We start from the raw sequence: 20,403 nt of genomic DNA, 5'->3' as shown, positions 1-20,403 counted from the left end.
CGCAGACTACAACTCCCAGCAGCCTCCGGGCGACAATGGCGGCGCCCGGAGCGCCCGGCCCCGCCCACAGCCGTCTCCACCCTCAACCCCGCCCGCCCGCCAAAGTCTGCGCGCGAAATCCGTGTGGCGCGAATTTAGGGCTTTCGGGCGCGCGTCGCCGAGCAAGCAAGCAAGCAAGCAAGCGCAGCGACCGGTGAGGTGGCTCGAGAGGCAAGTGGGGCCGTGGGAGCGTGAGTGTGGCTGGGGCTGGGGGCGGCGAGCGTCCCGAGCGCTTGTTGCCGGTGCACCTCGCCGGGTTCCGGGTGTGGGCGGCGGAGCGAGCGTGGGGACATCGCGGCGGCCGAGCGTGCGGGGCGAGGGCAGCGGGGAGCTGGGTTGGAAGGAGAGCTGCCGGCTCTGCTGGTGGACGCGGGCCGCAGCGGGCTAGGAGTGCCGCGTCCGCCGGCACCGGGAGGAGGCCTTGATGAAGGGGCGGGGCCCGGGAGAAACCCGCGGGTGGGCGTGGCCACTGGGATTGGACGCGTCCGGTGGGGCGGGGCTGCCTGGCCCCGGAGGGAAGATTTAAGTGTGCAGTGTTACTTGACACTGGACGCCAGCTGTCAATCAGTGTGGGATGCTAGGGGTGATTGGGCCGGGCGGATTCTTGGGTAGTGTGAGAGCCACGCGACGTCACTGGCCAGGCAGAGTTCCTGGCTGAAGGCGAGAGAAGCTTGGCATGATGAGTGTCAAGAGTCAGGTAATAGGGGAGGTGGTAGGCTGCCAGGGAGGGAGGGACACAGGCCTGGGCATGGGTAGCACAAGACCCGAGATCTGGAGGTGAGGCCTGGAAACACTTAGGGGTGGGTCAGAGCTTGTGGCTTAGTGTGTGTGGAGTTGGGGAGGCTGAGAAACTTGGATAGCAAGAGCAGAAGGAGATTGTCAAGGTGAGGAGGGGCGTTTGGAAAGGGAAGCTGGCAGGCAGCCAAAGAGTGCTTGCTTGCCTGGGAGCACCAGACCCTGCCTGGATTCTATCCCCAGTACCATACGGTGTGTGTGGTGGGGGGGAAAGGTGGGGGAGAATGAAGAAATTTAACTTTCAAAGAATAAAAACTTGAAAAAAAATCTACATACTCAGTGAATTTTTCATATTAGATGGAAAGCAGGCACCATATGGGAAAGGACACTTCCCCTTTTGCTGATTTGGAGATTTTTATACCTTAATAGTAAATCTTAATTAAAAGTTTCATATTGGTTTATAAAATTGGGTGTTGTTTTCTGAAGAGGAAATGCATATTTCTGATTGTTCAGCTATTTCCTGGTGTGTGTATATGTATGTATGTACCAGGGGTTATGTATGTGATGTGTTTGGTAATGCACGTGAGTGTATGGGAGGTAATCCAGGCCCATGTGTGCATATATTACTCTGCCTTACTGAAGGTCACTGTTCTGACCAGCCTGTCTGTTTGGCCAGTGAGCTTCTGGGATCTGCCTTTCTCTCCTTGTGTCCACCCCACAGTACTGGATTTACAGGCATGTACAGCCATGCCTCTCTCTGTTGTCTTTTTTTAACATTGATGTTGGGATTCAAACGTATATCCTCTTGCTTTTATAGCAAACTCTTACCCACTGAGCTATCTCTGCAGCCCCTGATTGCATTTGTTTTTTATTTCCCCCACTCTCACAGCCAGTCTCCTTAGCAGGTCTCTGCATTTGTTTTTCAGGTACAACTAATGAGAAAAAAAGAGCAAGAGAGGAAAGGGGAGAACTCTGCCACCACCATGCAGAGAAGTATTATGTAAGGTCCCTGCCACGCTCCAGGCACTTTGGGTTGTGACTTTTCCTGGGAAAATGAGAACGAACATTCATTAACTGCAGATAGGGCACCACACTGACCAGCCAAACAAAGAAAGGATTCCACCACAGTTTAGCTTAGTGGACCAGTGAGTTTATTGATGTCACTTATAAGAAAGTTGGCAACACAAAGCCCCCCCCCCCCAAGCAATTGTTGAATATATAAACCTTAGGGGAGGGGCTTGTGAGTCTTGTAACTTTCTGAGCTTCCTCTTCCCTGCAAGAGGTTGTGTCTACGTAATATGCTTTCTAAACTCTGGGCTTTTTGCTTCAAATCTGCATTTTCTGAGATGACCTACAGTGAGACTTCAAGTTGAAATTTCCTAGCACCGAGTAGTCTGGAGAGTGGGAAGTGGGACATGGGAGAAAGTAATGAACCAGTCAGCCTGTTGATTAACTTTAGTGGCAGGGTACTGGTCCCTAGTGTAGTGGCTCTTAGTTTTGCCTCCTGGCAGTGTCTGGAGATGGTTTTGGTTTTGACGATGTAGGGATCTGGGATTTGCTTTTGATATCTAAGTGAGCAAAAGTTAGGCATGCACCAAACCTTTTTCAGTGCATAGTACCGCCTCAGTGCCAGTTCAGAACCCTCTACTAATGCAAGGTGCCTTTAGGAACATGAGAGAGAAACATACTTGGTTTCCATAGTTGCAGTGTGCAACTTCAGGCTGGGCTGATGCAGCAACCGAAATGTTGTCATGGTCTGTCTCTGGTCAGCTCTGTTACCTTTGATGTCGTCTGCCTCAGGCTGGCTCTCCTCCCAAGATCAGCAATCTTTCCTTTCTAACCCAGCAATATCCAGAGTCAAATCTTGGCTTGGGACAAACGCATGCTGAACTGTAGGTGTGCGGTACACCTATTAATTGGTGAGGCCTAAGTCATGTGTCCATGTGTCATAGGTGTAAGTGTAGGCCACTCCTGTCCTGTACTGAGAGAAGCCCGGGGGGGGGTGGTACGTCAGAGACCTGGACTTCCCCTGTAGAAACCCAGGAGGCACAAATCCCTGCTTACTCATGGGATAGGAAACCTGGGTTTGGTCTGTCCTGGGATGACAGCTCTTTATTCAAATGCTTTCTCTTCTTTTCTTTTCTTGCCCTTTACCTAGAGGCCAGGGAAGCCTTCTACCACTAAGCCACATCCCTGGTGTATGTACCCCAGCTTAAGGCTATACAAAAGTAGAGCAATCTGCGTGGCTGGGGATGGGTGTCTGGAGCTGCAGGTGGGCCTAGGTGGCCGGGGCATCGGTGCTATTAATGTCTCTTCCCCTTGTACTCCTCCAGGTCATTTTTCCAGCCCACAAAAGAGGGTAAAGCAAAGAAGCCGGAGAAGGAGACAGCCAACAGCATCAAAGAGAAGGAGCCTTCTCCAAAGTATGTAAGGGGACTCGGGCAGGGCGTATACCTTTAGCAGTCAAGATTTTTTTGTTTGCATGTGTTAAAGGCCTTAAAATAACACTTTCTATATCTGATAGCCAGAAGGCGGGTTCAGCTTCAGGTACAGCTGAGTCTAGGACTTGGAAGCTCTTGTCAGGGCTCTGTTCCCATATGCTTTGCCTTCATTCTAGACCAGACCCTGCTCATGAGGTAGAGATGCTGGCCACATTTTGGTTCATACAGTCTCAGGAAAGATGTTGTGTGGCCTTGTTTGGGTAACATGATCAACCCTTGAGCCAGAGCATGAACATGAATACATTTAGTTCATAATCCCCAGATTGAGATGTTGAGCAGAGACTTCACTTCCAATATCCTAGCTTCCTCATCAGTGAAAAGGTGTCTAATATCCAACGTGCTTTCTGCATGGGGTCAGTGAGTAGACGGATATGCCATATGTAACATACTGTTTACTATGGAAAAGGCTCTCTGCACTTGCAGGAGTCAAGCTATGATGGTGAGGTAGGTCACTGTGATGTATGCATTGCTTTGTGAAAATGCATATGGTGGCTTGTTTTCTGTGACTTACTTAGGTCATGTCACATGTATTATGTATTACTGTTCATCAGCTTACCTCTATTAACATGACTTGGAGGGCTTTTTTTGTTTAGGAACATGGGTTCAGTTTTTTAACCTTGTGTGTTATATTCCTTTCTATGGATATGCTATAGAAATTATTTATCATTTTGCTTTTGATGAAAATTTAGGTTGTTTCCTCTTTGTGCCTATGACAGTTCTATGCTAATGCATTTAGATTTGCTTTTATTATTTTTAATTATATGTGCATGTAATTATGTGCATAGGTATTTTTGTTTGTCTAACATAGGAGGTATTTACACATGGTAATTGTAAAAACATTAACTCAGAACTGGGGTAGGAATTTAGCCTTGGGACTGGAGAGATGATAGAGTAGTTAAGAGTACAAACTGTTCTTGTAGAAGACCACAGTTTGCTTCCCAGCACTCATGTCAGGGGGCTCATACTTACCTGTACCTTTAGCTCCAGGAAAATCCAATGCCTCTGGCCTATTGGAATACCTGTGCCCATTTCTACCTATCCACACACAAATATACACATGATGATGATGATGATAAATCTAAGGGCTGTCAAGACAGCTCAGCAGTTAAGAGCACTTGCTGCTTTTCCAGAGGACCTGGGTTCAGTTCCCAGGCATTTGGGTGGTAGCTGATAACCATCTGTAGCTCTAGTTCCAGGGGATCCAGTGCCTTCTTCTGGCTTCTGTAGGCACTAGACATTCATATGGTACATAGATATATATGTAAGCAAAGCACCTATGCATATAAAAATAAATGAATACAATTTAAAAAGAAAATCTAAGAAAGGTTTTTGGCTTCTTTCCACTAGAGGAAAGTACTGTGACCAGTTGACAGTGGTGTTGGCATAATAGATGCTTAATATATCTAATGAATGGATACATAATCTCTTACACTAGACCCCAGGGTCTACATGCTTGCCACTGTTAGAGCTCAAGTGCCTGGCACAATGTCTGACATGTAATCCATATTCATTAACAACTTTACCTTACCTTTAGATAACAAAAGAATGAGACTATTCTGTATACAGTTTGCTTCTGTATTATGTTCATGAGATTATATATATGCATTTGCTCATAAAACAGCTCCCAGGTATTTTCTGTGCCAGAAATAGCTCTAGACACTGGGTTTTGAGGTGAACCAAGTAGATGGCCATTGCTCTACTCTCCAAACGTCTTTAGAACTCTTTCTGTGGTGCTGAGCATGAACCTGCTTCTCTCTTTGTAAAGAAGTTCTGTAGGATGGGTGCCTGTCACCAGGAAATATAAAGTAGCTGGTATTCCTGGTGGCCTCTGTTCTGAATGTGAGCTTTCTGAGGATGCTGAGCACTTGAGTGACTGCCATCAGCACGCATGCCATCATGCTTATCTCCCCATGAGCTGGCATCAAGGGGACAGTGACTTAGAGGAACACTTTCCCCTTTTTCATGTAAGACTTTAGGCTGTTATCCTGTTGCTTGGGTGACTGTGTACCGCACTGAAACTACTGTGACTAAGATAGAATGTCTCCATATGGATTTTAGTTTCAAGCCAGTGCCTGGTCCCCGCCAAGAAATCCATCTGCTTTTTATGATACATTACCACCACACGGACACTCAGGATGTACCAGGCATGGGATGGAGAGGGACAGAGGGAAGGATACTTAAGTGCATATAACAAAGTCAAGAATGGTGGCACACACCATATTGCCAGCGTTGGTGAGGTACAGGAGTGCAGACTCAGCTTCTGCTCCGTACTGAGTTTGAGGCCAGCCTTGGCTACACGAGACTGTCTCAAAAGAAAACAGAGTGAATGTCACAGAGGTACCTAGAAGGTGCTAACTGAATTGGAAGAGAAGGGGATGCCAAGTGTTTTTGGGCAGTATCCCCCGTGCTGCCGGCCACATGCTTACACGTCTCCTTCCCACCATGTAGGGTGGCATTGAAGGAGAGGAATCGAGTGGTGCCTGAGAGTGATTCTCCAGTGAAGAGGTCAGGAAGGAAGGCAGCCCAGGTCCTAAGCAGCGAAGGGGAGGAGGAGGATGAAGCTCCTGGCACTCCTAAAGTCCAGGTAGGATCCAGCTGGTTTTCTTTTCTAAATTTAATTTTCGTGTGTGTGTGTGTGTGCGTGTGCGTGTGCGTGCGCGTGTGTGTGTGTGTCCCTGCCGTGTGTGTGCGTGCGTACATGCGTGCGTGTGTGTGTCCCTGCCGTGTGTGTGTGTGTGTGTGTGTGTGTGTGTGTGTGTGTGCGCGCGCGCGCGCGCGTGTGTCTGTCTGTCTGTCTGTCTGTCTGTCTGTCTGTCTGTCTGTCTGTCCCGGCCGTGTGAGAGGAGGCCAGAGGACAACTCTGTGCTCTGCTCTCCTTCCACTCTCACTTGGGTTTTAGGAATTGAACTCAGGTCTCCAGGCTTGTGCAGCAAGCACCTTTACCCACCAAGCCATCTTTTGACCTTTGGCCTGCCAGTTTCCTACTCACCCGTGCAGCTGAGTGCAGTAGCTGTGCAGGAAGACTGGGGACATTGTCCAGGAGACAAGCAATCTCCACTGTTGTGACTTCAGGCAGGAGGGTTGGGATACAGGGTCCCAGTCTGCCTCTTCTCTGGGTTGTGGGGCTCATTCAACCCCTTGACATCGTCATGCCTCAGGCGCCTCATGGAGAGCATACCTCTGGTGCTTTCGACTTTACAATTATCCCATAATTCTATAGTTCAGGTACCTGGAGTGGATTATTTTAGGCTGTGGTCAGGGCCACTTTTCTGGAGCCTCTAGGGAAGACCACTTCCATGCTTCTAGAAGCCTGTTTCTCCATCTGCTGAGCCAGCCTGTGATCTCTGTCTGTGATTTCTGTGATCACATTTCCTTGTGACTCTTGCTTCTCTGTAAAAAGTTTTTTATAACGTGTGTGTGTGTGTGTGTGTGTGTGTGTGTGTGTGTGTCCCCGTGCCCATTCCTGTTCATGCCATTGTGTATGTTATCACAGGATAATATGCAAGAGTTAGTCCTGTCATTGCACCTTGTGGGAGATACAAGGAAGACTGACAGTACAGTGCTTAGTCTCATGAGCACACTAGCTGCAAAGGAGGCTGAGAAATGTGGTACCCAGGCCCATGATTGCACTAAGTCCAAGGGAGGTTGGTAGATACGGTCTTTAGTTAGGCCACCAGATGTACAGCTGCAAAGGGAAGATTCTGTTACTTTAAGAGGCACGTTAACATTGTGGTCTGTAATGGAATGAATCAGGTACACTAAAAGTGGGTCAAATGAGTACCTAGACGAGAGACGGTGGCCTGAGTGGGGATGAGACTGAGGATCCAGAAATGACGGTAGACGTGAGACCGAGTTCATTTGCTCTGAAGCGTGTGAGCTGCAACTGCCAGGTGGTGCATGTGTCCTCTTTATTCTAGAACTGTTTTTTATTTTTATTTTTTTTTTCCTGTCTTCTTCTAGAAGCCTGTGTCAGACTCCAAACAAAGCTCTCCCCCCAGCCCTGACACATGTCCTGAGAACAGTCCTTTCTTCAGTAGCCCCTCCATGGAAATCTCCCCATCAGGATTCCCAAAACGTCGTACTGGTAAGGACAGGCCAGCTCCTTCCTTTCCATCTGTACTGCCCATGGGAGTCATCCTTCCAGTGGCCCTGATGGTAGTACTGTGGTGGTGAGCACGGTTAACTGTCCCTCAGCTGTGTGACCCGAGGCAAACAACTTCATCTTTGCAGAGGTGTGGCTACTTTACCTGTGGAACAGGTGGTCTGAAGTACAGTGCCGGCTGCCCAGAGGGGCCAGGATGAAAGGCTGGTGCATGTAAAGTTAATGGGCCTGGCTCAGCCCACGGTCAGCCCTCGGTACATGTTGGAAATTGTGATTGTCATGGGGAGTGTTGGTTACTCACACAGGTGCAAGTATGGAGACTTCTGGAAGAAAGGGTAACTAAGAGAGCCAGGTGGGATAGGAGAAAGGAAGAACATTTCAAGTAGTGTGAACGAGTTGGGAACATCTGGGTCGCTTAGGTCTGGAGTCCCGGCACAGGGAATACAGCTGGGGACACTGAATGAAGAGACTAGAGAACATCCTAGAGAATCAGCCCGAGACAGGTTGGAAGGAGAAGACTTGGTGTGGAGAAGGGCCAGGTGAGAGGCCCACATGTGACCTGGATACTGTCAGCCTGCTCTGATGACTTGTGACGTGGTGGCTTGAGATGGGGACATTGTGAAGCTGGGGCAGGTGAGCATCCCGGGTCCATCAGATCGAGATACTCACCAGTTCAGCCAGTGCAGTCTGCAGACTTAAAATTGAGAACCCAACCTCTGCAGCGCCCATGGACCCAAGCATTTCACATCGGAGCCGGCTTCACCAAGGGAAGACTTTCTAGGGTTCTGTGAGCTACCTGCCAAAAGCATCGTGAAGCGAGGAGAGTTTATTTTGGTTTACACTTTGAGAGAACAGTATGATGTTGGGAAGGCATGACCATAGCTGGTCACATTGCATTCATGTCTGGAAGCAGAAGGAACCAGCCCTGGTGCTCAGCCCACTTCTCCTTGTTTTTATACATTCTCTGTCCCCAGCCTGTAGGGTGTGCCACTCGAATTCAGGGTGCGTCTCCCACAGTTAAAACTCACCAGGAATGCCCTCACAGGCTCAGAGATGCATCTCCTAGGAATTCCAGATTTGGTCAAGTTATGATGAATAGTGAAGAACTCAGTATCGGCTTAGGATACCCAAGACCAATTTCTCAGCACAAGTGAGGTTTGACTCAATGGGACAAAGGGCAGGGATAAGGGACAAAGATAGGAGACAGAGGGTTAGGGAGAAGGGGAAGGGAACAAGAGAAAGGAGGAAGGGTGTTTGACCTGGAGGACTGCCTCTGGATAGCGAGGAGACAGAGGTGACACATAGAAAAATGGCAGCTTTTAAAGGTAGCGGAGGAACTCCCATGCTAGGATGAGGTGTTTTTTAATTAGGAGAGCCAAAGGGGGCCTTTGATTGCTGGACTTCAAACTTGGATAAGTGAACCTTTGATAGTCAGCGCAGGAGGAGGAAGTGACCAAATAAGGGAGTAGATCTTGGTGGCTGGCTTTCGCAGTGTAATCGATGGTTTTTTAGCAAGGCAGAGGGAACAGGGGGAGAAGGGCAAGGCCTGCCAGGGCCGTGTTTGCAAGTTCCTTCAAATAGGAACCCACACCCTTAGCATTAAAAAGAGACTGCTTATAATTTAGAATTGAAATTGTGGCCAGATCATAATGTATGGTTAAAACTTAGTTCTCCAGTTTGCGTACCCCTTAAGTGCTAAAGTTTAATATCACATATGCAGTTCCCTGAATACTTCCCGGGGTAGAGGTGGTCATGGGAGCTCAGAAGTCAGTTGTCCATGGTGCCTAGGGAAGGTTCATAAAAGGCAAGAGGAGACTATCCCAGATAGGAGTCACATGTGCAAAGGCCCTGAGGTAGAAAAGCACATCTGTGGGAATTCTGACTCTGATGTTTCTATAGAGAATACAGCGTGGTTTGAAGAGCAGAGAAGCAGCTTGAAGATAGCATGTGGTAAGATGTGAGCTAGAGTAGTGGTTGAATCCTCAAGCCTTAGACACCAGGTTGTTATTGTTTACTAGTACTTGTTGCCTTTCTCAAAATGTGAGAAGAGGCGGGACAGAGGTTGGATAACTCACTCAAGGCCACAGATTCAGAGCTTGCAGAATGAGGTGTTTATTGGGGTGGTGGCTATGGCAGGTACAGAAGAGGAAGGGGATCCTGAAGCTTCCAAGTGGCCACATTGACCATGTACTGTCTGGTCTCACTGGGGTAGGCACAGGTGAACCCGTGGTCAGCACAGTGCTCCCTCTACCTTCTCAGCTCGGAAGCAGCTCCCGAAACGGACAATTCAGGACACCGAGGAGGAGCAGAGTGAGGACAAAGACAGAGCAGCCAAGAAAAGGAAGAAGGAAGAAGGTGAGGGACCAGGGTGAGAGGAGTGTGTGTGTGTGTGAGTGTGAGTGTGTGTGTGTGTGCGCGCGCGCGTGTGTGAGTGTGTGTGTGCACCTATCTGTGATATAGAACGGGGACCTTCAAGGGTAGGGAAGGTGTGTGCAGTGCAAGATGTTTGGACTTCCAGATCTGACATCTAAACCTTTCAGTCAACATTTCACACTTGGGACCAGACATGGTGGCCTATGTCTGTAATTGCACCACTCAGGAGGCTGAGGGAAGAGAGCACTGCCAGTTTCAGGCCTGTCTGGTCCACATAGCAATAGTTAAATGAGTAAATATTCCATACTACTACACAGGACCTCATCATGAAACATTTTTTTGGCTTAAGTCAGTATTGTATATAACTTATTTTGTTTTTATTTAGTGGCAATTATTTTTTTAACTATTGCTTTGCTGAAGTTTTTTTTTTTGTATTTTTCTGTTCTTTTTTTTTAAATTTATTCTACTCTCATACAATATATCCCAATTGTAGGGAAATTATTTTTCATAGGTAGTGAGTTTATCCAAGGATGTCTTTTGAGATGTACCTCCTACTTTGAGACAATTGGAAACTACAAGATTCCCTCACCTAGTTTTTCATTTAGTGTCCAGTGGGTGTCGCTGTGTTCCTTTAGAGACTGCAGAATGTCAGGCTGTTGAGAGGGTTCTCTTTATCTTGGTGCAGTGCAGCCTCTGGGATGGATCCGTTGATCATGGGGGCTGTCTGTGATTCCATCAGTTGAATCTCTGACCCAGCCAGGTTCTTGGTTATGTGATAAGAAAAAAAAAAAAAATTAGACTCAGTTTCCCACAGCAAGTTTGAATTATTTGGTGGAGACTTGATTTCCTATTGGCAATTTGTAGTTGGTGAACAATTTTGCTGTAAGTTTGAGATTTTAGCTATTCTGAGTGTCTCCCAAGTGAAAGGAGTATGTGTGTCCTAAGGCACATTCTCCCCAAGTTAGTGTTTGCTAGGGGCATAACTTCTCAGTATGTTTTGTAAACAAAAATGTACAGGCTAGTTTAGTTCTGGATTACTAAATTATGTATCTTGTCTTTGAAACAAAGTTTCACAAAGTTGCCCAGACTAAAGATTGAATTTACTCTGTATGTAGTCCAGGCAGGTTTTGAACTTGTTACCTTCCTGCCTCAGACTGTCTACTGGGAGGGAGTGCCTCCAGGCCTCACCACCATTTAACTTTTCTGTCTGTCACCAGAAGCACAGACCCCAGTGGAAAGCGTCACAGAGACTGAAGATGGAAAACAGAAGGAAGAAAAGGAAGGCGACAAGTCCATAGTGCCCCTTGAGCCTGCAAAGTCCCCTGGTGAGTTGTTTATCCCTAGCTTCATGATCCTGATTGGGGTGTCTCTTGCCTTTGGAGGGTGGGCCTTTATTTTAGTTTTTAATTTTTTTTTTTTTTTTTTTTGTTTTGTTTTTTTAAGACATGGGTCTCTGTATTGCTTTGGAGCCTGTCCTGGAACTGGCTCTGTAGACCAGGCTGGCCTCTAATTCACAAATCTCTGCCTGCCTGTGCCTCCCCAGTGTTGGGATCAAAGGCATGTGCCACGAATGCTTGGTAAGGGTGGGCCTTTTAAAGCAAGGCACAGACTCTCCCAGCTTGGGTTCCGTGTGAACTCCAAGATAATAATCACAGATTTTGTTATTACTATTGGGTTTATTGTTTGCACGAGGGAAAAGAGACAAGAGCCCTTAGATAGAGTGCTTTTAGACATCATAGGTACCAATCAAATACAGTGAACTGAGAAGGTGTTACTACAAGCCACGTCTAAACTTAGTTATAAGATTCAGAAGTAGGAGTGCCCTGGTGTCCTTAAGACTCCTGTGTCATAGGTGACATTTACAAGGACAGTTTTAAGACATAGATCTGGTTTTCTACAAGTGCAAGAAAAGTGATACTGTTTGAATTGTGATGCTGGTGGTAGAATGCAGAGCCTGGCACAGGCTAGGCAGTTGTTTAACACTAAGCCACACCTCAGCCCTCTCATTAGTGGGTTCTAGGCTGGTGCTGTGCTACTACTGAACCACACCCTCAGCCCCCTCCCTCTGCCCCCACTGGGGGAGTCTAAACAAGTCTTCTACCACTGAGCCACACCTGGCGTTGTAGTTTTTCAGGCCTCCTGACTCTGTCCTGAACAGCTAGGATTCCAGGCAGATGCCACTTAGCTGGGTGCTGAGGTTTCTTTTCACTACCATTCCTAAGTCTTCTGTTCCCAGTGCAAGCCGTGCTTTTATTAGCACTGAGGACCGAACATCAGGCCAGAGAGGCCCTGCATTTATATAACAGATGGAGGAAGGTCAGAATGGTTTTGGGTTTTATACTTCTAGGGCACAGCAACCTTGGTGTCTTAAAGTGCAGAGGTAGGAACAGTTTGTATCACCATCTACCCTCTCTCACTTCAGAGTCGGTAACCCAGACAAAGACAGAGAACATGCCAGTGTGTAAGGGCGGCGTGAAACAGGAGCCTCAGGAAGGGGAGCAGAGCAAGCCTCCTGCCAGAGGCGCCAAGACCCTCAGCAGTTTCTTTGGTGAGCACCTTTGTCCTCTTTGTCCCTCTGGGCTGCGCAGGTGGCAGGTAGCGGGTACTGTTCAGGCAGTGCTGGCTGGGAAAGGCTTGGGAGGTGGGGCCTGTCAGGAGTAGGGACCCTCTACTCCCTGTCGTCCCTTGCAGCTCCCCGGAAGCCAGCAACGAAAGCCAAAGTGAAACAAGAAGAGTCAGGTGCTCCAGGGAAGGAAGAGACCAAGGGGTGAGTCGGTGCCCAAGTCTGAGAAACATCCAGCACATTCCCTTCTCCATCCCATGACTCAGCCCCAGCTTGGGCTTCCTCCTCTCGAATGGCTTGGCCATTGGTCAGTGTTTTAGACATTTTTGGCTCCTGTTGCAAAACTTTATAGATTGCAGGCAGAATAAGAATTGCTCAGGGGCAGAGTTTGCATGCACATCGATTGCTTGATCTCTTGTCTGACCTTCAGCCTCCAGTCTGTCCCTCAAAGGACTAGGGTCACCTGTGTGACACAACAGTGTAATCATGAGTTTTCTTTCCCCTTTCCTCTACCCATCTGTCTAGAGTGGTTCTGTACTGTCCCCAGGACAGAATCTTAAGGCCCTCGGTCCACTGGTTCCCATCCAGCCCTCTGTCCTCAGTTCTTAGCACTCTGATTCTACCACACTGACCTTGCCAGGTTGAGCACATGTTTTGGAATCGGCAAGCATCTTTATCGGGATCTCCCGAGGGCCTCTGTGCCAGCCCTAGGTGGCTAATGAGTAGAGGTGCTTCTCTTTCCTGATAACTGTGGATTAGAGTTGTGGTTCTCTGCATAGGCTGCTAAGTGGTTGTTTCATTGTGATGGGACCGTTCTTATACCACCAGTTATGAACATAAGATTTGTTGAATGGACAACTAGGTGGATAGATGAATAAACATCTTATAAAGTAATAGAATCAGACCCCATTCTTGCCTTACTCAAAACCATATGTGGGCAAGGGTTGTGGCTCAGTGGTAGAGGACTTGTTTAGAATCCCCCAGTGAGGGGCTCGAGGTATGGTTCAGTGGTAGAGCCCTGCATAGAATTCCTCTGCAGTGAAACACAGAGAGACAGCTGACCTGAGAAGTTACCTCTTAGACCCAGAGTCACACAGTTTTATCTCTCCTTTGCCTTCATAGAACCCTGGATCCAACAGATTACAATCCTTCCAAGAGTAACTACCATCCCATTGAAGATGCCTGCTGGAAACATGGCCAGAAGTAAGGAGTTAGCCTTCCCCTGTCCTACTTCTGTCCCTGTGACTGTGGGAGGAGCTGTCACGTCTCTCCCATTTCTATTTTGGGGACCCAGCACCACAGGAAGGGATGTTGCCTCTGCATTTTGGTGCTGGCAAGGCTATTCCCTGGGAGAGTGTGAGGAGGCAGGATGGATACAGGATGTGGTGGTCTATTCAAGTGGCTCTTGCATCTCTTTTCCTTTCCTAGAGTCCCTTTTCTTGCTGTGGCCCGGACATTTGAGAAGATTGAGGAGGTCTCTGCTCGGTAAGCAGTTACTCAGGCCTGGGGGCAGGTGCTCTGCTTCTGTCCTGAGCGTGGCATTGTGTGCTGCCTCCTGCCCTCTTCTTCCCATCATAGTCACTGTCCATTCACAAAAATGGGTCACATTATTTTGAGGTCTAACCTCAGAAGCCCCTTAGCAACATTTCTTTTTGTTTTGGTTTTTGAGGCAGGGTCCCTCTCTGTAGGCCTGGCTGTCATGGAAATTACTATGTAGACCAGGCTGGCCTTCAGCTCACAGAGATTTGCCTGCCTTTGCCTTCAAAGTGCTGGGATTAAAGGCGTGTGCCACTGTGCCTGGCAACAGCATCATTTCTGATGGCATATTCTCTTGGTTTAAGTGGATCCAGCCTGTGCCCAAAGGCTGCATGCAGCCAAGACATGTAGTAGCTCAACACAGAAGTCTTATACTTAGTGCGTTTTGAGAACTGTCCCTCGTAGATCATAACTTGATTGCTCTATTCTGGAGTGTGAACTCTGCGGATGACTTCACCTGTCACTGTCAAAGGTTGGATGTGCCTATGTGAGACACAAGGGTCAGCCAGATCTGCAGGTTAAGGAAACAGATTCCAGGGATTATAGGAAATGTGTCACATCAAGTGACTCTAGCCTTGCTCGACATCTCAACCGAATGGAAGTCCAATCTTGGTTACAGCTGGGTGACGTCGCTTGCCAAGTTTCCCCTGCAGAGGCTTCCCTCCCAGTGGCACTCAGTATCAGTGACAGTGACAGTGGTCCATTTCTCCTCTCCCTAGTCCTGTCCCGTCCTGCCCTCCTACCCCTAGGGCTTTCTTCCGTGTGTCTAGGTGGTATAAGTATTATGGGGTATACCTTATTCTGCCTGTGCTTGTTTTATCAACCTCGTTTTTACTTTCCCATGTTGGCTTAAGCTTTTCCTGGCATATTTAAACTTTCCTGTAGCAGTCTTTCATTTTTATACATCTTTAGACTGCCCTTAATGCGTTGTCATTGGAAATGTTTCCTTGGGAATGTTTAAGAACGTCACATGGGGTGTAGCTCCACAGTGAGGAGGCTGAGGACATGGGGAGGACCTTGGGTATCAGGATATATAGCTCAGAGAGTGGCTTGTAGCAGCAGCTGGGTGAGGTGGCCAGGGGCGTAGTTAACATTGTTTTGCTTCCAAGCTTTGTGCCGATGGCAGGTGGCTTGGCCTCCCTCTCTGGACTCGGTTTTCCCAGGAATAAAGGTTAGAGCATGCATCTCTGCCTTCAATGGAGACTGAATTTATCAACACGGCATAAGGGGAGATATACATTTATCTACTTAGAAGAAACTGCAGGTGGCTTTCCTGACCCAAAATCCAAAGTCATGGGGCACCACTGGGACAGCCGATTTTTTTTTTTTTTTTTTTAAAGATTTTCTAGAAAACGTTCAAAAGCAATAATGTCCCCATGTATCGGGACTGGCTTCCTTTGTGTTGATGTCTGATTCTGGTTTAGGATCGTTGTCAGAACCGAGATGATCAGAATCAAGATGTCAACACAAGGCTGTTAGTGACAGGGACCCCTGCCTTCATTTGCATTGTGACACTTGTCCATTTCTGCCCTGGCTTCTGATCTGGGATTCCCACCAATGGCCGCCTTGTCCTCCATGTCTCTCTGTCCCTTGTGACTTTGATACTGCTGAAGTTTTTGCTGGCTTGTGGGGAGGCCTGGGTCTGGATTTGTAGCGTGTTTTTTCAGAACTAGTTTCAGACAGCGCTTTCTCACTGCATGTGAAGCTGCTGGTCCGCTCTCCCATCTCCTAGCCCCAAAGCTGAGTGCCTGGCTCCTGCTCTCTGCACTTTCCCTCTTAGTAACCTTGTGGGAACTTCCTGTCCCTTTTCATACACTCACCCACTGCTTCGCCTCTGCTGCTGCTCCAGGGTGGCAGAGACAGACCTCCACGTGCTGAATGAAAACAACAGAGAGCGATTTTCCCATAGTGTAGCAAGCCTGAAGTCCAAAGCCAAGGTGGTGGCAACAGTTTGCTTCTTGGCAGGCAGGTGACTCCTCTTGAGGTTGGGGAGAGAACCTGACACAAATTCTCCCAGCTCCTGGGACTCCAGCCAGCCTTGGCAATTCTAGGCTTGTACACACTGCCAGCTGCTCTTTCTATGTCCTTTTCTCTGAGATTAGGATTCACCCTAACCCAGCATGCTTTCCTGTCCATCCTTAATCATACCTACAAAACCCCGGTTTCAAGAGAGGTCACCTTCTGGAGCTGAGCAGACATGGGTTTGGGGAGGAAGGCGTCTGCACATTCCCAACGTCCAGTAGTTGATTTTTTTTTTTTTTTTTTCCTGCAACAATCGTCCATTCCTGTGGTCTTTGCACAGGGGTTAAATGGTGACTCTGCACTTCTCTTGTTTCTCCTGTCTTTCTGTAAACCGTGTTGCTTTTTGAGACAGGTCTCATGTAGCTCACACTGTAGCTCACGCTGTGGCTCACGCTGTGGCTCACGCTGTGGCTCACGCTGTGGCTCATGCTGCCCTTGAACTGCTCTCTCTGCCTCCGCCTCCTGTGTAGTCGGATTGCAGGTAGGGTCTCCATTCCCAGTTTGTGTGGGGGTTGTATATGTTGTGCAGCATTCTATCAACTGGACTACGTCCCCAGCCCACAGGGCCTCTTCAGTTAGGCCACATAAGTTGGGCAAATAGGAAGCCCACAGTTTCTGTCTGTTTCACCATAACCAGCGTTTCACAGGCAACATGGTCATCATTTTCAGTGGCTGGGGTGTCCTAGAATGGGCAGCCTTGGCCTGAACCTTAGCCTGAACCTCAACCTGATGCTCCTTGACCTTGGGCAAGTCATAGTCTTTCCATGTCTGTTTTCTCACTTGCTAACTGGGGATGATAACGTCGTCTGTCTCAGAGGGGACACGAGGATCCGTTAGCTAGACGGTGGAAAGGGTTTAAAACCAGCGCCTTCCTTCTTGAGGAAGTGTCTGCGTGGCTGCTGGTCTCGGCGATTGCTGCCGTCTTCATTGTCATTTTCACAGCCACCCTTCCACAGGCAGGCTGTCATTGTCCCCTGTCTCTCACTCCTTTCCTCCCTCTTGTTCTTCCCTCTGCCCCCCTCCCTTCCTGGGACCCACTCACCTTGAGGTAGGTGGACATGCTCTGGCCCTTTCCTCCAGGCTCAAGATGGTGGAGACACTGAGCAACTTGCTGCGCTCCGTGGTGGCCCTGTCGCCTCCAGACCTGCTTCCTGTCCTTTACCTCAGCCTCAGCCGCCTCGGGCCACCTCAGCAGGGACTGGAGCTGGGTGTTGGTGATGGTGTCCTCCTTAAGGCAGTTGCCCAGGCCACAGGTAGGAGGAACCAACTGGAGGAGGGAACTTGGAGGTTGTGAAGCATAAACAGATGTTTCTCTCCCACCCACTAGTTCCCAGATAGCCACCCAGAGGCTTGTGTTAATTACAAATGCTTGGCCGATAGCTCAGGCTTATCACTAACTAGCTCTTTCATGTAAATGAACCCAGGTGGCTTGTGCCTCTATCTGACCTCTAGCATGTCTTGTTTCCCAGTGACTGGCTGGCATCCCTCTGACTCTGCCCTTCTTCCCCCCAGCATTTTCAGTGCGCCTTTTCCGCCTATCCTTATTCTGCCTTGCTATAGGCCAGTCAGCCTTTTATTAACCAATAAGAGGCATACATTTTTACAGTGTACAAAGATTTATTCCGCAGTAGTGATGGAGTTGGGGGTGAGTCAGATACAGGAAGAGGCCAATGGGGAAGAGTATTTGACAGGGCCATATTTTTACGATCTGGTTAGAGGCTAACGAAGGATAGAGCAGGAAGCCCTCTCCACTTCATTGGCCTCATCCCATCCCGTGGATTTCTGTTCCATGCACACACGTCCCCGAGTCAGGGTGTGCTCCCTCTGCTGCTTGTCTTCCTTTGAATGACTATTGCTTAGGCTTCTTACACTGACCTAATGGACGCAGGCACTTAACTGGTTGTACCAAGGAAGCAATCTGTAGAAAAGGAGAGAGCCCACAAGGCCAGCTAGCTGGAGAAGCATCCAGCCGGCGAAGGAGACAGGTAGCCTCAGTGTCCCCTTGCCCCTCCCTTCCCCACTGCCTCCTCTGTCAAGGTCGGCAGCTGGAGTCCATCCGGGCTGAGGTAGCTGAGAAGGGTGACGTGGGGCTGGTGGCCGAGAACAGCCGGAGCACTCAGAGACTCATGCTGCCCCCACCTCCGCTCACCACCTCCGGGGTCTTTACCAAGTTCTGTGACATTGCCCGGCTCACTGGCAGTGCTGTAAGTGGCTCAGGGTGGCTCATCCCAACACCCGGATGTCCTGGAACCTAAAGCGAAGCATGTGGGTGGGACTGTCTGCTTTGACTGTGGGAGCTGAGTGTTGGTCCCTGCTTGTGTGGCTCGTAGTGTGGCATCCTGTTCTCTGGAGACCCGGGTACCTAAGGCCATGCCTCCTGGGGGTGGGCGTCAGAATTCTTGTTAATGCTTGTTAGATAAAGGGAGAGAGGCAAAGTTAGTTGTCTTTGTCCTCAGAGCGAGAGGCTACAACCGGTGGTGGTGGTGTCAGCAGCAGCTTTTCCAAAAATGAAAGTTGTCTGGTTCCTCCTCTCATGGTGCCTATCTATTCTCCACTTTTTTCCAGTCCATGGCCAAGAAGATGGACATCATCAAGGGCCTTTTTGTCGCCTGCCGCCACTCGGAAGCCCGGTTCATTGCCAGGTAAACGTGGGGCTCGTGAGAGTGGGGAGGCCTGTGGGCCCAGGTGCTGAGCACCTGGCAGCTTCAGACACTGTCACAGCCTGACTGCCTTCTAGTGAGGAAAGCACCAACATGGCCCAGTCCTGACTTCATGTAGGAAGCCTCGTTAGCTACTTCTGCATGACCGCGGTCAAACTACCTGATGGAGGAAAGGAGTGTGTTAGTTCATGGTTTGGGTCCATCATGGTGGGGAAGGAATGGTAGGGGTTGTAACAGCGGGAGTGTGTGTGGGAAGCTCCTCATATTACAGCGGATAAGGAAACAGAGTAAGACTAGAACCAAGGCATATATAATTCTCCTGCACAGTGACCTAGTGACCTGCTTCCGTTGGCTAGGCCCTGTTTCCTGAAGTTTCCACAGCCTCCCAAAACAGTACCACCAGCTGTGTATAGGCATGTAAAATATGAGCTCATGGGGAACATTTCATATCAAACTATAATAACTTCTTTTCGTGGGCTAACTCCCCTCCACTGGCGACCCTGCCTAGAGAAGGATCCTGGAGCTCGAGGGTAAATTCTGTGATTGCTTACTTATGTCTGCCTGGGCTTGAGTTCAGCATAGAGCTGCCATGGCAGTGCATGGAAAGCCACTGACCTCTCTTGAAGTGCGTCTTGAAGCAGTTTCTTCAGTGTCCCGCTCTGTACATATTGTTTGCTGCCATCAGTTCTCCCGGCCGCTCTGAGGTAGAGCCCGTCTGTCATCCTTACTGCAGCTGAGACAGGGGAGGCGCAGGGGTTTAGCTAGCTGCGTAGAGATTGGCTTAATGCGCAGCCTGGGCTGGGTCAGCTCTTTGACTGTCAGCGCCCAGCAGCAGTCTTGTTCTGTTTCCGCTTGGCCTGTGACCTGCCCTCCTCAAGCCCCTACCCTCTCACCTGTGAGGTTCCTGCCCCTGTCTCCCAGGAATGACCTGTGGTCATGGCCATTCCTGGCTAGTCTCAGTTTCCTTGTCATTTAGGGGACATGTGATATCTCGGGTCCCTTTGAGGCTGTAAAGACTGCCTGTCTGGACGTTGAGAAGTTTCCACAAAAGGTGGAGACTGAGGAGGCAGGCGCAGGCCAAGCGTGGAAGGCGAGACTGGAGAGTGGCCGGCCCACCCACCCACACTGCTCTCTCCTCAGGTCCCTAAGTGGACGGCTGCGCCTCGGGCTGGCTGAGCAGTCGGTGTTGGCTGCGCTTGCCCAGGCTGTGAGCCTCACACCCCCTGGCCAAGGTGAGTAACTCTGAGCCATTTTTGTGCCATCCACCACTGTTTGCAGGGCTTCCCTTCTCCGTTTGTTGCCCCATTCTCCTCTGAGAATGCTCTTAGGCAGCCTGCCTCATTCCTTTCCCTGTCATACACCACACACTGCCCTCCGTGACCACCATGGGCCCTTGAATAGCCCAGGGTCATGTTCACAGCTAAGCCTCTGGTGGGTCTTTCCATAGAGTTTCCGCCAGCTGTTGTGGATGCTGGGAAGGGCAAGACCACCGAGGCCAGAAAGATGTGGTTGGAAGAACAAGGCATGATCTTGAAGCAGACCTTCTGGTGAGATGCAGGGATGGGGCAGAGTGACGGCCGACATGTGAGTGATTGACATGGGTCTAACAACAGCAAGGGACTGTGACCAGGACGGGGATGATGTTGGGTTGTGAGCAGCGAGAGGCCGACAAGGAGAGCATATAGGCCTGCAGGCACAAGATGCCTAGAGATCCAACCAAAAGCCCTCAGGGACCCAGAGAAGAGGCTGTGACTACTCATAATAGATGTCACAGGCACAGTGAGGGTTAGGACTCTATAGTGAGCCACATGGAGGGACTTTGGTCAGCAGCTGCCGTAGGACCTTTAACTTGGTGACCATGCCAGAGGAAGG

General features: G+C 49.3%; 2 protein-coding genes across 3 annotated transcripts in view; one reads left to right on the top strand and one right to left on the bottom strand.

Moving 5' to 3' along the window:
- Zswim9 (zinc finger SWIM-type containing 9) overlaps positions 1–15 on the bottom strand; it is a 17,352-nt gene extending 17,337 nt beyond the window's left edge. The window contains exon 1 of the mRNA XM_051206994.1: positions 1–15. This exon is cut by the window's left edge and continues 107 nt beyond it. The gene's annotated coding sequence lies outside the window, so the exon portion shown is untranslated.
- Positions 16–1,693: 1,678 nt separating this feature from the next.
- The window catches only part of Lig1 (DNA ligase 1), a 30,985-nt gene continuing 12,275 nt past the window's right edge, over positions 1,694–20,403 (top strand). The window contains exons 1-15 of one of the 2 annotated variants that reach the window (XM_051207635.1): positions 1,694–1,774; positions 3,108–3,197; positions 5,724–5,859; positions 7,236–7,359; positions 9,637–9,732; positions 10,971–11,075; positions 12,173–12,298; positions 12,442–12,517; positions 13,436–13,516; positions 13,742–13,798; positions 16,952–17,124; positions 17,909–18,075; positions 18,437–18,513; positions 19,672–19,763; positions 19,979–20,078. In XM_051207635.1, coding sequence (XP_051063592.1) covers positions 1,710–1,774; positions 3,108–3,197; positions 5,724–5,859; positions 7,236–7,359; positions 9,637–9,732; positions 10,971–11,075; positions 12,173–12,298; positions 12,442–12,517; positions 13,436–13,516; positions 13,742–13,798; positions 16,952–17,124; positions 17,909–18,075; positions 18,437–18,513; positions 19,672–19,763; positions 19,979–20,078 — 1,565 coding nt within the window. In that variant the 5' untranslated portion in view covers positions 1,694–1,709. Of the gene's footprint in view, positions 1,775–3,107; positions 3,198–5,723; positions 5,860–7,235; positions 7,360–9,636; positions 9,733–10,967; positions 11,076–12,172; positions 12,299–12,441; positions 12,518–13,435; positions 13,517–13,741; positions 13,799–16,951; positions 17,125–17,908; positions 18,076–18,436; positions 18,514–19,671; positions 19,764–19,978; positions 20,079–20,403 lie in introns of both variants that reach the window. The other variant, XM_051207634.1, reaches the window with a different exon arrangement.

Source organism: Phodopus roborovskii, unplaced genomic scaffold, assembly GCF_943737965.1.
Source record: "Phodopus roborovskii unplaced genomic scaffold, PHOROB, whole genome shotgun sequence".
In the NCBI taxonomy this organism is placed as follows: Eukaryota; Metazoa; Chordata; class Mammalia; order Rodentia; family Cricetidae; genus Phodopus; species Phodopus roborovskii.
Note: the sequence above shows the minus strand (reverse complement) of the source record. Positions and strands in the feature narration are given on the sequence as shown.